The sequence below is a fragment of the Corvus brachyrhynchos genome, unplaced genomic scaffold (assembly GCF_000691975.1).
Source record: "Corvus brachyrhynchos isolate BGI_N302 unplaced genomic scaffold, ASM69197v1 scaffold23, whole genome shotgun sequence".
NCBI lineage: Eukaryota > Metazoa > Chordata > Aves > Passeriformes > Corvidae > Corvus > Corvus brachyrhynchos.
In genome coordinates, this window is record NW_008238983.1 from 609,915 (window position 1) to 624,348 (window position 14,434).

At 38.1% G+C, this 14,434-nt stretch overlaps 1 protein-coding gene across 1 annotated transcript; it reads right to left on the bottom strand.

The window, feature by feature from the left end:
- Positions 1–244: 244 nt before the first annotated feature.
- MC4R (melanocortin 4 receptor) lies at positions 245–2,020 on the bottom strand. The gene is made up of 2 exons (XM_008637176.2): positions 1,799–2,020; positions 245–1,650 (listed from the first exon to the last, which is right to left on the bottom strand). Exon 2 carries the CDS (start codon positions 1,565–1,567, stop codon positions 572–574), a length of 996 nt encoding a protein of 331 aa, XP_008635398.1. The 5' UTR covers positions 1,568–1,650; positions 1,799–2,020; the 3' UTR covers positions 245–571.
- Between the last annotated feature and the right edge of the window lie 12,414 nt (positions 2,021–14,434).

Sequence of the window (14,434 nt, forward strand, 5' to 3'; positions counted from 1 at the left end):
AAAGAACAGAATTCCTGCTGTGAAGCAAAAAAAAGGGTTCAAAATGAATAAATACAATTTTTGGTTTCACTAGCCTTTCTGAAAAATCTGCTTTCTAATTCCAAAGAACATTTAATCCACTAATGTAGAAGCATATGTTCTATTCTTAGCTGTTAATTAATGTTAATTAATGTAGTGGATAGCTATAATTACTTCAAAAGAATAAGGAACAATATCAGCCAATAGGTAGTGTAAGTCAGGCAGGATATTTATTTTGTCAGCAATTGGAATATACAGCTGCTCATGTTTGTTAGTATTTCACATTCAACATTACATTTATTTGCTTACTTACAAACTGGTATGAAGTGCTATTTCTCTTTCCAGCCAAATAAATTACAAACTATAGACATCATAAACATTATACAGAAATATGAATTCCATGTGAATGGGACACAAAAATGAGAGGGAGGGGACACAGAAAGAGGTGCTCACTCTTAAAGATTTAAACCAAATTCTGCTGAGAAAGAAGATCCGAAGGCTTGGAAATCTGTGCTGCCTGTTGTGCACACAGTAACATACCTATCCATTCGGTTTAATATTTGCCAGGGAAATCACAAAGCCCTCTCAGGCTACAGCAGCATATAATCTCCTTGAATGTTTTCCTGAGCTCCTGACTCCGGAATGCATAGATAAGTGGATCAATGATGGAATTGCACATGATGAGGATGAGGTAGAAGTTAAAGTGGGACATGAAGCACACACAGTAAGGGTTGTAGGGGCAGGAGATGTAGAAAATCAGGTGTAGGAAAAATGGAGCCCAGCATACAACAAAAACTCCAATCAGGATGGTGAGAGTGATGGCCCCTTTCATGTTGGCCCCTTGGCGAACAGGGCCAGTTCCTGGAAGAACAGCAATCTTTTTTATGTGCATACGAGCCATCATAAACATGTGGACATAGAGGGATGCCATGAGAATGAGCATAGTGAAGAACATGCTGATAAGGCAGATGATGACAACACTGCTGTCAGAGTAAATGATGAACAAAATGCCTGAGACTGTGCAAGCAGCCCAGATGCACGTGATGATAACCCCTACACGCTTCACTGTCATGATATTATGATACTGGAGGGCGTAAAAGATAGTAAAGTACCTGTCCACTGCTATTGAGAGAAGACTGCAAATTGATGCAAGCAAGGAACTGCAAATGACCGAGTCGATGACATTGTCAATGTTTATGGTAAAGCTCTGTGCATCTGTGTCTGTATTGTTTAGCAGCGTGATGACAATGGTTTCTGATCCATTAGATACACTCACTAGCATGTCAGCCACTGCCAAGCTACAGATGAAGAAGTACATGGGCGAATGGAGGTTCTTGTTCTTGGCTATCGCCACAATGACCAAGACGTTCTCCAGCAAGCTGATGATGCCCAGAGTCACAAACACTTCGGGGGATACAAAGAGTTGCTCGTAGCAGCCTCCTGAGGAGTGGCCCTTTTCATTGGGCTCACTGGCTCCTCCATGCAGTCTGTAGCTGTGGTTCCAGAAATGGAGAGGCTGGTATGTCCCACGATGCTGGGTGAAATTCATCTTATGGAGATCCCTTTCAGCTTCCTGCTTTTAAAACTCCTGTTCCTTTTGCATTCCTTTGAAAACCTTATTTGGCTTTTCAGCTTGAGAAAAAAAAAAAAGAAAAATAAGCTAGGACCGAGGCAGGCAGCAGTTCAGAACACTTTGACTACTGTGAAAAAATAAGATTTCAGACTCAGAAGAACTGTTTACACCCTGACAGACACAGCTTCTGATCATCATCACATTTACCTTGGTGATATATGTCACAGAGTCCCAACAGTCTCTATGTTTGCATCAGATTCTCCCCTATGGTCAGTTCCTGTTTAGTTCACTGGGATGCTGCAAGGCTTTTTTTGGTCCTTTCCATTAAAGAGATCCGATCATAAAACGCCCAAGTGACTGCTGCAGAGCAGGAACTATTTTCAAACTGCAAGCACCAGTCTTGCTGTCAGGCAGTGCATGCTGGCTGCCTGTTTTACCGTGTGTGGAAGAGAAAAAATATTCAGGGCACTCTCCGCCTCTGCTTTTCTTTCCAGCCAATGGGACTCAGGAGCTGCAGAAAGTGGAGGGGCTGCTGATTCCGAGCCTCTGTGAAACATCACACAGCACCGTGGATTCAGATGCAGCACAAGTTACCAGTAGCTACAGGAAAGCAGATGGACTTTGTGAGATTTGTGTCTCTTCTTTAGCTTCTCAAAATAATATTTCAATACTGATTTTCAATTAGCAAACTTACAGTACTGTACCAGCAATCTTACAGAATTCTTACAGCTGAACTGACGGATTTTATTTTTCAGACTGTGATTTACTCTTGCTCCTTCTGCGGCACAAACTTGTTCTGCCTTGTATGTGTGGCAAAATAAGAACAGGGAAGGGAGGAAAAGAACATATATTTCCTCTTGGTTCTCTCTCCCAAGTCCCCTTTGTCTTGCTACTTTTCTATGCCATAGCTGTCCGTAACATATATTTCCTCTTGGTTCTCTCTCTCTTGTCTTGCTACTTTTCTATGCCATAGCTGTCCGTTTCCAAGATGTGTTGCAAGGTTGCATTTTACTCCCCAATAAGCTTCTTAAAATTTTTAAGCAATGGAGATAATATAAGGACCAAAACCAACATGAGTCAAATTCACAAATGGCTTAATAAGCTGTCCTAAATAAAGTTGTTTTTTCCAGGTAATAGACTTCTTAGTAATCTTATTATTGAGAAGGAAAAGATGATGAAGTTGATTTCAGAAACCCTGTCACTGTCAAGAATTAAGATATTGGGCAGAAAAAGAAAATTCAGTATCTAGAACAGATGAAGGAAATCAGCAGGAGACAAAGTTGCAACCTGTAAGAAATAGAGCTCATACGATGGTAATGACACAAAAGCATCAATAAAGCTCCTAGAAGTCCATATGGCCCAGAAGCCCTAGATGCACAGGGATGCCCCTGGGCTTACCAGACACGAGCTGAAAGTTAGCCTGTGTGCAGTCTGTCAGGAAAAGCCCTTGGGAATAAGGAAGAAAAGAATGCCAAACTTACATGAAAAGACAGGACAAAAGTTGTTTTTCTGTCAAGTCTTCAAGCATTGCAACTGAGGATTGAAAAACAAGTATGCTGAACAAAGCCTAAAATACATATGGATTTTAAAGGCCATAGGAAAGTCAGTCACTGCTCCTCAGAGTAATGTTTGCAAGGAAATTGAAAGAACATTTCCAGTGGACTAACCAGGAAGACTCTGGAGGGGTCTGTATCTGATGCAAAAGTCTATTTCCTATAACCTCTCAAAATGTTTTCATCTTCTGTGCATCAGCTGGTTTTAAAGTGAATCAGCTAATAAAGAGGTACAGGATGACAGAATGCATGTAGAAGCACAACCATCTGTATTTAACATCTCACTAGCAGGGTGAAGTGTGATTTTACTTTCACATTAGGATCTGCTACTGCAGACCAATGGTTATGAAGACCTATATAGGAAGAAAAGCCTCAGTCAATGTTTTCTGGGCCCTTCCACAGATAGATTGCTTCATAAAGGTGAAACATAAACAACCAAGACAAACAAAATAACTTGTGGCACAGGAAATCCCACATTTATCCATTTGGAATACATCATTTACCAGCAGCCTGCTTGAAATTAAATAGTTTTCTGCTGAAAGGATGAGATTTGCTTTCCTGTCAAGACATAATGCAAGCCAAAATTTTTTATCCAGCTACTGATCCTTGGGCCAGCATACAGTATTCACTAACTCCTGCCACAGACAGGACTTGTACACCCAACCCTTAAAGAACAGAGCTGCAGTGCGAGAGCAGTGAGAAAAATTATATAAAGACTGATGTGGGAGAACTGCATCTCCCCAGATAAGGTAACTTTTCTACACCTGCATGCAGAAATGTATAATCTGCAAGCTGTCCCAGGGGAGTAGCCACTCAGCATCCCATCTTTCATGAGCCTCTCCATGCTGGATATGCCCACGACACAGGGATCTTTCTCCTTCACCTACTTAGGTGGACCTAGAGCAGGTGAGGCTGGCAAGAATAGAAAGAAGATTCCTCCAGGGAGTACTGCCCCATTTGTTCCAGTTGTCTGTCTGTCTATTCCTCTCCTGGCTCCTTCCTTTCTCTGAACATTATCTCCATTCTCATCCCCATTTATCTTTTCATTTACTTTCTGCACCCAGAAGCTACCCAGATGATGATCCATCTTTGATTCTCTAGATGTGGTCATAAAAATGTAACACTGGTTATAAAAATGGAAAGAAAAGCACAGTTTTTCCCCACCCCACAGCCATCACTTCCCTCCAAATTTCTTCTTATGCTCTGCATTCTTGGGACACATTTGTTTTGGTGCTCACCACTCATATTTCTGGGATGAGGTTTCATGACTGGAATCAGCAGACGTAAGGTAGCTTAGCAACTTAGTTGAAGCATTGAAGAGGTGATGTACCATTGGCCTGCTCTAACTAAAAGGTAAAACAAGCTATATGAGCATTTTTTTAAATGAGAGAGGACATATGTACATCTAATTATTTCTATGGTAAAAGATGGATACATGTCTCTGGCTCCCATTTAATAAGAAACAAACCATAGAATGTTAAAAATGCTCAAAGAATCCTAGCTCTCTCGTGCCTGAAGACGTGTTAATATTTCATTTATCTATTTCATAGATGATAGGAGTATTGCTTAACAGATATTGTCTGAATTGTTTCTTGAATTTTAAAAACTAAAGCTGAAACAATATTTCTTTTAAAAGTGGTAGCTGGAAAGCTTTTCAGCACCATGGAAAACCAGCCATGGTTGCACAAAATGAGAAACCGGTAACAGTGATATAGTAATATGAGCTCCAGGTCTTAAGAGATATAAACCATCAACAAAGATTTGCACAAAGCCTCCCCTTTTAATATAACTCCCCCATGTTCTATGCTCTGTTTGCAGCTACTTTTCAACATCCACCTTCCAGACAGGATTGCAGTCATCTCCATCTCACAACATTTCTCAGAGATGAATTATCCTCTGGCAGCTGAATTTGAAAGTCAGAAAACAGCAATAAGCAATCCCAGTAGTAATACAGGCAGAGACATGAGCAGGCTGTACAGGACCACTGTGGGGAAAAAAGAAAGGTTGAGGGAGTTTGCCCAGACCCTTTCTTGCTCAAATGCACAGTGGGTGAGATCTCTTTGAATCCCATGACCACGTTACTCAAGCAATGAGATAACATTTAGCACTTCAGCATCTGTAAGTGGAAACAGAGGAGTGGCTGTGGGAAGCTGAGTAGAAGGAGGAACAAGAGAAGCAGATTATTAACATTTAATCAGTCCTTCAGAGTTGGGTGAGTACGCTGGTACTGTGCAAAGGGTGATGCTGCATTTACATGCACAAGCATAATTCATGGAAAAGCTTGATCACATGTGCTCAGATCCAGTTTTTCTGTGCATTCAAAACCTCAAGTCCATAACTATCGTAAAAAACACTGTAGTATTTTTTAGCATGCTGATTTTGAAATTATAAAAAAAAAAAAAGAGCCAGGCAATTAAACTTTGGAAGCTTCTATGAGGTTTTAGCCTGCCTCATCTCTCTATGTTACAGCAGCAGCAAATTCCACCTAACACTCAAAATACTCACCAAAAATGGTTAAAATAGTGCAGTGTACTTCTACCTCCTATCCACAGATGTCTTTGGAAGAAGCGTTTCTTTAATTCTTTCTAGTTCACTAAATTAGCCTCTGATCAATATGGGGACGCTTGTTAGTTCATGTATTTGGACTGGTAGTTTTCTTTCAGTCCCACAACATCCTTCTGGATCAAATCTCTGCTCTTTAGCCTGTCCACCATTCACCCCCCTCATCCTACTACAATCTGAAAATCTCTGGGTGATGCATTCTGTATTCACATGCCTGTTAGTGATGGAGATATGAAGAAAATAATTCCTAAACTCCATTGTTGCCCAGCATTCAGGACTTTGATCAATATCCTTTGGGACCATATGCAAATAAAAATGCTGGGCCGTGGAAAACTGGTCTAATACATTTTCACCTAGCGTTTTATTTTGGAGTACTGATTGCCTCATAATCTTACTCTTTTAAAGGGAAAGCAGTTTTTAAATCAAGGGACTTCAGTGTCGAGAGTAGGAGTCTCAGTAGCTTGCCTCTTTTCCCCATGTCTGCTAGTTACAAGAACAGGAGAACTGTTTAGTCGACTGAACACTGAAAGCACATAAATGTTGATTTTTCTGGCAAGTGATACATTTGCACTTACTTGAAGATGCTGTAAATGTGCATAAGTGGAATGTTTTCCATTAAAAAGGCATGAGAAGCACAGAGGCTTTAAACATTATACTGTATAAATTTGATCTCATTTCTATTTTAGGTTATCAACATTGTGATCATGGAGATTATTGATTTGTAGCCAATGCAGAAATCACCATCCTTGTAGCCTTTTCTCCCTCATCCTACCTCTCAAAAATAATCAATTTTCTCTTCCTTGCTTGTAGATTTAGGTGCTCCTCTGTTCAGACTCACCTGAATCACTTTGTTCAAGTGACTCCACAATCACCTTGGTATTATTATCCCTCTCCAAATATCTCTCAAAAAAAACATACAACAGCATCTAGGTTTAAGTACAAATTAAATACTGCCATCAATCCAGAGCAGCAAACCAAAAAAAAAAAAAAACCACTGAATTTGTACCTTCGTTGATTTTTTTTATATAAATAAGCTGTTATTTAAATGATTTATGATTTTTAAAAATAAGCTTTTAACCTTGTATTTTCCTTTGTTCATGGCCTTTGAACACAAATACAGCAGAAGTAACACTTCTAACATCTACACACACTTCTTCACTTGCTATATGCACCTGACAGAGCCATTTTCAGCACTACCATTGTTTCTCTCTCTTTAGATCATGAGATAATTTTATATTATGAAGTTTAAAAAGATCTTCACTTTTCTAGTTTATCATACTCACTTTTCTGTCATAATGATATTCAGTTTTTATCTGTGTGAGAGATGCAGTAGTGTTTTATTCTAGCTGAGAAACAATCTAGTCAGTCCAGCTGTCTAACCATGAAAAATGGTATGTCTCATTATAGTTCAATGAGAAGTCGAGAGCCAAGGCAGAAAAACTGACAGATCATCACCTAATGAAAGCCCAAGTTTGCATTGTGGCAAAAAAGCAGCTGTTTTGTATGATGTCAAATCATTTCAGTTTCTCAGAAAAGTCGTCGGAGACTTCCCATGTGGGATGGAAAGTTAATAACTGGCTTGAGTTTTGTCTTCCAGTCCACTCACTTCTGAGTGTGATTGTTGTTATTCCAATGGAAAAGTCACACATTACCATGACATCATTTCTTTAATGAACTTACAGGAAGAGTTGTGTGCTTAGTAGCCACTGTTAAAGATGCATCATTTATGTCTGAAGGGGCTTATATACTGTTACTGAAAAACAGATTATTTTAACCCTCACTGAATGTTCTGCACAAAACCTTGCAGATATATATATATAGATATAGATATTTTTTTATATTGTGTATCTGCACAGTGGATTTTCAAGGTTTTCATTCATTTTGGTAGTTCCTCAAAGCACTGGTTTCTTAGCAGAGATATTGCAGCAATCCTGGACAGAGTCTGCAGGGAGTGCTTAAGCTACTTGTGAATTGTTTTCCTCAACAGGAGTTCTTTGAAGCAACTAGAAATCCTGGAGTCATAATCTGGTACAAGACATAAAGCAGATGCAACAAGTGATGTGACAAATGAGTGAGTCAGCCAGCAGTGGTGTCAGGATAAGATTAGATGAAAGGACAACCCCGAGAGTAATTCTTTGAGGTAAGTGCATTGTCACTGACACAAAATCCAAAATTGTCGTAGCTTTCTCTGAGAACTGGGCACAGAAGGGGAAAGTACAAAATGTCTAGATTTTTGAAGAGTTGTAGTGTGTCTGTAGTGATTTGATTTCCTCAAAACCTCTTTACTACAATTATCAGCATATGGTGAGAAGAATACCACATTTCATCATGTGACAACTGCCATTCCTCCTTTGAAGATCTCTGGTCCTTTAAAAAGTCTGAGTTACGAGATTACATTGATAGTGAAGCTGACCCACTGGAAAACAGAAATATTTTACTTTCAAAGCTCTTGTAGAAAAGTCTTCTTCTAAAGTTCAGGGGGATGAACCAGCTCCTGTTTTTGAATAGTAGAGTTGGTCTGAGTCATTACTTAGAACCTATAGCCCTCACTGAAGGGTTATTTTTCATAAACTCAGGAAAAGTCTCCTTTCTTCGCTTTTCAGAAGGAGAAAGTATGTCCTATGAATTACCTTCCTCTCTACTGATGGCATACAGGTCTTATGGCTGTCTGTGACAGAGGCTGATGACTTTCCGCCATAGCAGACTCTCATGAAAATGAAAGGTTGAATTTATATATGACAGCAGTGCAATAAACAGAGTAGCTTGTGTCTTTATGGTGTTCAAAACTCCACACTCTATGTTTGTTAAAAAAAGAACAGAAGGGAGAGGAGGTAAGCATGGCTGAAAAGTAACACTTGAATCACCTTGATGGCTGAGAAATCAAGCCATCCTCGGAGATGCTTTTACTTCAACAGACAAGATGGAACTCCTGGTGGTCTAAATCCTGAAAGATTGATAAGGGCTCACAAGCAGTCTACAGAACTATGGGTGAACTTTGAGAAGTGACCAAGAAAATCCCCAGAGTTCTCAAGCTGGACTGAAATTCTCTAATGTGTTAGTAATATTTTATCCGTCTTTGTAGAGTAAAGAGATTTTGTTGAAGCTAGATGTTTAATTGAGAGACTAGAGGGTTGTTTGAAACCTTTGAGAGTTAAACAAGGAAAAGGAAAGTACCAAAGGATCCTCACATGCCATATGGCAGAGTTTTCCATGAGAGTCTCTGCAGCTGTGTAACCTAGGATGTCAAATGGCCTTTGGGCAGACTCATTCAGTTAGTCCTCTGCTCCAGAGTGACTCTTACTGTGGCATTGTGTGAGCAACAGAGATGAGATTTCTTCCTCATGTCTGCAAGAATTCGGTAGAGAATTGTAAATGTGGATTGCAAGGGAGACAAAGCCAGTTTAAATGCATGTTACATTTCCTTTTCAGTAAAGGAAAACCGAAAACAAAGCTAAAATCCCTCTAAGGACTCTTAGCCTGGACAAACATACATCAATATGCCAGCATGCGACACCTTAGGATACTGTGAATTGCTGCAGATAATTGAAAAATTATAAAAAGAGAAAAATTGAAAATAACTTAAAAAATTAATGAGGTAAAGAACATCAGAGAAAAATTAAGAACCTTGTGAAAAAATCCCAAGTAACCAAAATGATTTTTCATCACCCTGGGAAGCTTTTAAAAGCTTACTCAAAGTTTACATGGCAGATAGCTATGTCCTGGGAAGAATTTACTGATTTAGATTTCTTTTTGAGAAAGGGAACAATTTCCAGCAATTATTGCTGATAGTATTAAATAGAACTTCTTTAGAAAGTTATTTTAAGAACAAATTCTACAGTGTTTTTTTTTTCTGAGTGTCTTCAAAATCAGAATCACGAAGTATAATTAAATCATACTATATGTTTTCCGAAAAAAATTCTGTTTCATCCTCCTTTCTTTAATAAATGAAATTCAGAGCTTCTTTGAAAGGCATCAAACAAGCATCTTTTTTCTCTGCCTCTGAGGAGGTTTTCTATATAATTTTAGAAAATGCTTGTTGAAACAGGAGGAGAATAGTAAAACAGAGGGGTGAACCAGCTTACTTGTGCTACTAAATCTACATGATTTATCACATGCTTAGTGACAGACCATTTCAGTTATAAACACAATGACACATCATGGCCAAAAGTATAAATAATGAGAAAGTTGTAACACTGCCTTAAACAAAGCTATAGTTTCCTCATGACAACTCTTCAGCAAGATGGAGTAGCTCTGTTTACTTCAGATTATAATGAGACATTCTTGTAGCTGGTAGAGCAGCCGAGATTCCCTGTGAAACCCACAGAGGCTCTGAGAAGCAGTGAAAAGCAGACAGAGAAGGAAAGCAGACCTAGCTTCAGATGAGAAGCTACTGATGGAAAGAGCACAACCTTCCCCATCAAGTTTTCTGAGTGTAGATATACGTGTGGCTTTCATCTATTGGGAAGTGCAAGCACTGCAAAGTCCTGAAAGATTTTTATTTAAAAATAGCTCTTATAAGCATCTCTCTATATGGTAAGCTAGCAGTATGAAAAGGATTTTCTGCAATGAAGTATAACAAGCTCCTTGTGAGGGTTGTCACCTTTTTTCCTACCTCTCCTAGTATAAAATCCACACAAATGATAGCAAGGTCACTAAAATTCAAGCAAGTGATTTTCTGCATTAAAGTGATTAAAATCACTCTGAGACAGAAGAGAGTAGTTTTCTGTGCTAGAGTCATGGAAGACATGAAATTACATTTCAATTAATTTACAGGATAGAAAAGAGAAACAAGGATGGAGTATTACAGGTCTATTTTAACTATCAGATATGGCAATGTGCTCTCACTGCTTGCTGTATGACAGTGCCTAAGTACTTTGTATTAGACAAGCAAGAAATTCAAATGTCAGTGATGTTTTAGTTCAGTTGAATTATCTCATATAAAAAATATATTATTTTCTTTACATCCTGCACTATCTTCACAGAGACAATTTTCCATACCTAGTGACACCGAATTAGTGAAAATAGCAAGTTGAAACCTTTCTAATGCTTTAGAAAGCCAATGGCATGAAGGGAAAATTTGTTTAAAGTTATGTGATTTTCAAAGAGCCTGTTGCTGTCTGCAGATCAAGTACCAGTAGAATAAGCACTCTGCCACTCTTAATCACTGGATTTAATTTCAAGTGTTCGATAAATTTCTTTGAAGGAATCAAATGAGCATGGAACCCCATTGTCATAGACACTGGGAAAAGTACAATCTATTCCTCAAAGAACAATTGTCATCTCAGACTGGATTGAATATTATATGGAAAAGTAATCCTTGACTGGCCTCTACAATCTTAACACAAAATAATCAATATGATGCCGTTTTCACTATTTCTATTAATTCAGAGCACTTTCTGGGACTAGAGACCAACTTCAATCAAAATTTTAAAAGACAAACCATTTTAGGAAAAGGTCGAACTTCATGGGAGTCTTAGCTCTGTACTGTTTTTTATTGGCTCCACCATGTGACATTTTCTATCCTACACAGAGTTTCCAAGACAACACTGCAGACGTCAATGACAGGTACTATTAACAAGCTACACTTTGGAAGTTTCTTGAAAAAAACTACTACTTTTATAAAGCTACCAAACTCTCATGAATATTTTAGTTTAACTTGGGGGGTTTTTATTGATTTCTTTTATGCTTTCTAGCCCACAGGGTTTCCCCTCTTCAGTGTTTGTATGGTAGGTATCTTATCTTCAGCCTGGGTTATTGTTCAGATTGCTTCTTTGAATTCAGACAATAAATACCCTTTACCTTTTCATGTCTGCATCCCAGTCATTTGCTATTTTGAAATGAATTAGAAGTGGTGGTCAAATTTGCTACCTTATGGCTGAATAGAGACATCAGCATTTCTTACTCTCCCATTGCTACATTCATGCAAGAGTTGTGCATTCTCCTCTTAAGTTATTTCATACACAGCAGGGATCAAAATTTTATCTAATTCTACCTGAGTTTCCCAATCAGGCTGAGACATTTTCTGGAACCTGTTAGAACTTTTATTTTTAAACCTTCATTTGAATCATCTCATTTTCTGAAATACCAATTCAGTTCCCTAAGTTCTTCTCAGGCTCTTGGAAGCATATTCTAAAAAACATAAGGAAAAAAACCACTATAAAAGTTTATTTTAATTTTATTCTCAATAGTAATGCTCTGAAACTTTTTAATGATATCATTTTTAGAAATGCAGCGTCTTCTGTTGAATATATTGCAAAAACTCACCTGGTGTATGACAAATACATTATAAATATATGAACCTTCTGTCATTCCTCAGCTGTGGGAACTATTTTGAAATCAATGGCAAAATTTCTACAAATTCATTAAATACCTCTCTATCTTAGTTATAATTATTCCAAGTCTGGTTTTGTCAGCCATCTTTCATTTAGCTAGGACATACAAAACAAAACAGTCAGAGTAAACTCTGAAGTTTATGTTTCTATTCAATTTTCCAAATAACTGAGAAACCACTAATTCATCCTTAGTGACAAAGACTGTAATTATTCCCTTTTTTAATAAAATCATCCATTTACAGTGAACAAGAAAAATTTTTGCCAGATATAGCATTGTACTCTTCAAAGCAACCGAGAATAAATGAACTGAAATTATGTGTCCCAAGAAACTATTCAACTTTATGTAATTACTGTGTGATTGATGGTTTGGGAGGAACACACAAATTCAACTAATGCTCAAATTATTCCCTTTGAACCTTCTCTTGGCATAAAGCTGGAATTCTGCACACAAAATAGAAGCTTTGTATTAAGTTCAGTTTCTGTTTGTCAAGGTAAGAGTTTTCTTAACTTGTACTTGAACTGATTTAGTACAATTCTTTATAAGCTCTTTGTCACAGGTGGAGTGGGAGCTTCAGACAAAGTTTATTAGAGGAGCCCTCCCATGGAGTCATGAGGTGCAGACAGGGCTCCCTTGCTTTCTAAGCTCTCTCTTAGAGAGGAGCCTGGGATTCAATCTTAGGCCCAGACTTTGTCAACAGCATAAGTAACTTTGTCCCATAGGATTAAAGACGGCAAATCAGACATATTTATGTAAAATGAGTTATTTCTTATGACAAATGATTAGACAAAAGATCTTAATCAAAATTATTTACTACTCAGTATAAAAGCTAAAACTACTAGTAGTGTAAAATACAGTATAGTGCAATATATCAAAGCAAATATAATAAAGCATTTATATTAAAGCTAGCAAAAAGGAACAACTGTTAAGTAGAGATGTAACTCACCACACCAGAGCTCGTGGGCAGTTTTCTTTCACTCAGCCTCAAGAGGGGCATCCTTGGGGGGCATCCCCACTTCAAGGGAGGGAACATCATACACAGATTCCAAGAAGGAATATGTTAGAGGAGCCTACGGTATGAAAGTGGACTGGACTTTGATAGTGTAAAGTGATTGACAGCCAGTCATAGGTCTCCAGGTCAGCTTGGCAGCTTATCTGCTAAATCTTTGCCTCATTGTCAGGATGTTAATTTGGAGCTGATGAGCCAGACCGGTTTTAGCACAATTGAACACCAAAAGCAGCACATGGCAGCCCCCTTTCAGCCCACCACTGATAGGTCACAAAAAAGGGCATTGTTTGTGTTGTTGGACCATGTTCCAAGGGCAAAGAGTCCTGCTACACTCTCCTACTTCAAATGCAGATAATACGGAAAAGTATACTAAATTATTCAGGATGGATTAATATAATTTCATAAAGTATTTTATTCACTGAAAAATCCTATCTCAAATTGGTGAAAATAATCCACAAAACTAAACAAGTATCATTAGTGCATCCAGTCAGAAATATTTTGTAGCAAAACAATGCTTTTAAATATGTTTTCATTTCCCACTTCCAAATTTTCAGATTAAAATTTAACAAATTTTATTATAAAAAGTAAATTAAAAAAAACCCCAATTTATTCTTCTTCATTCTTCTTCACTTGCAGTGCTTTGGCAAATACCAGTTCTTTTTTTAATGCTCTGAAAATCTGGTTCAGCTGAAACAATTACCAAATCCTCATAATTATTCACTGTATTACTTTGAGCTGATCAGGAAAGGTACTGTAATGAAAAATTAAAAAGTGAAAAGTAGTATCATGTACCTGTATGTTAGTATTTCTTTAACTTGCATGCCTCAGTGTTCAAACTTAGTGTATTAAATATATGTTTGGGGGCATTAGCAGAGATTTCTGAAGTCAGGCATATCAGATAATCCAGGCAGCCCCTTTTAAAGAAGGGAAACCAATTTGCTGAGCTTGTTCTTCTCTAGACAGCGGCAGGAGACCCATCAACCAGGACATGTCATCTGCAAGAGCAACTAAAGGAGAAAGCTGCACATTAAGCAATAGAAAGACACCATTGTTTTTTGCTGGCTGTACCCTCACATGCTGAATGCACTGAATGCTCTCTTCTCTAAAGACAAGCAGAATAACTGGTTATGACTTAGAAAAGAGGATTTAAATAATGAGTTGGTCTGTCTCAAAATTAATTCCTGAACAAAATATACAGTGGGTTTTTTTCAGGTATTTCTCTGCTAAGTGCCACCACAGACAAATACATATCTGTATTTCAGGAATCCATGTAAGGGTACAGAGGCTGGGGAGTGTCATAGGTTAGCAAGCTGAGTCTCGGAAGTGATGTTCTTCTTACAGCTTCCTCTGTGACCTGACAGAACCTATCAGCTGGCCAGTTTGAATATG

What these genes read in the sequence shown, in the direction of transcription:
- MC4R (XM_008637176.2), bottom strand. Translation starts at nt 1,567, where the DNA reads ATGAATTTCACCCAGCATCGTGGGACATACCAGCCTCTCCATTTCTGG.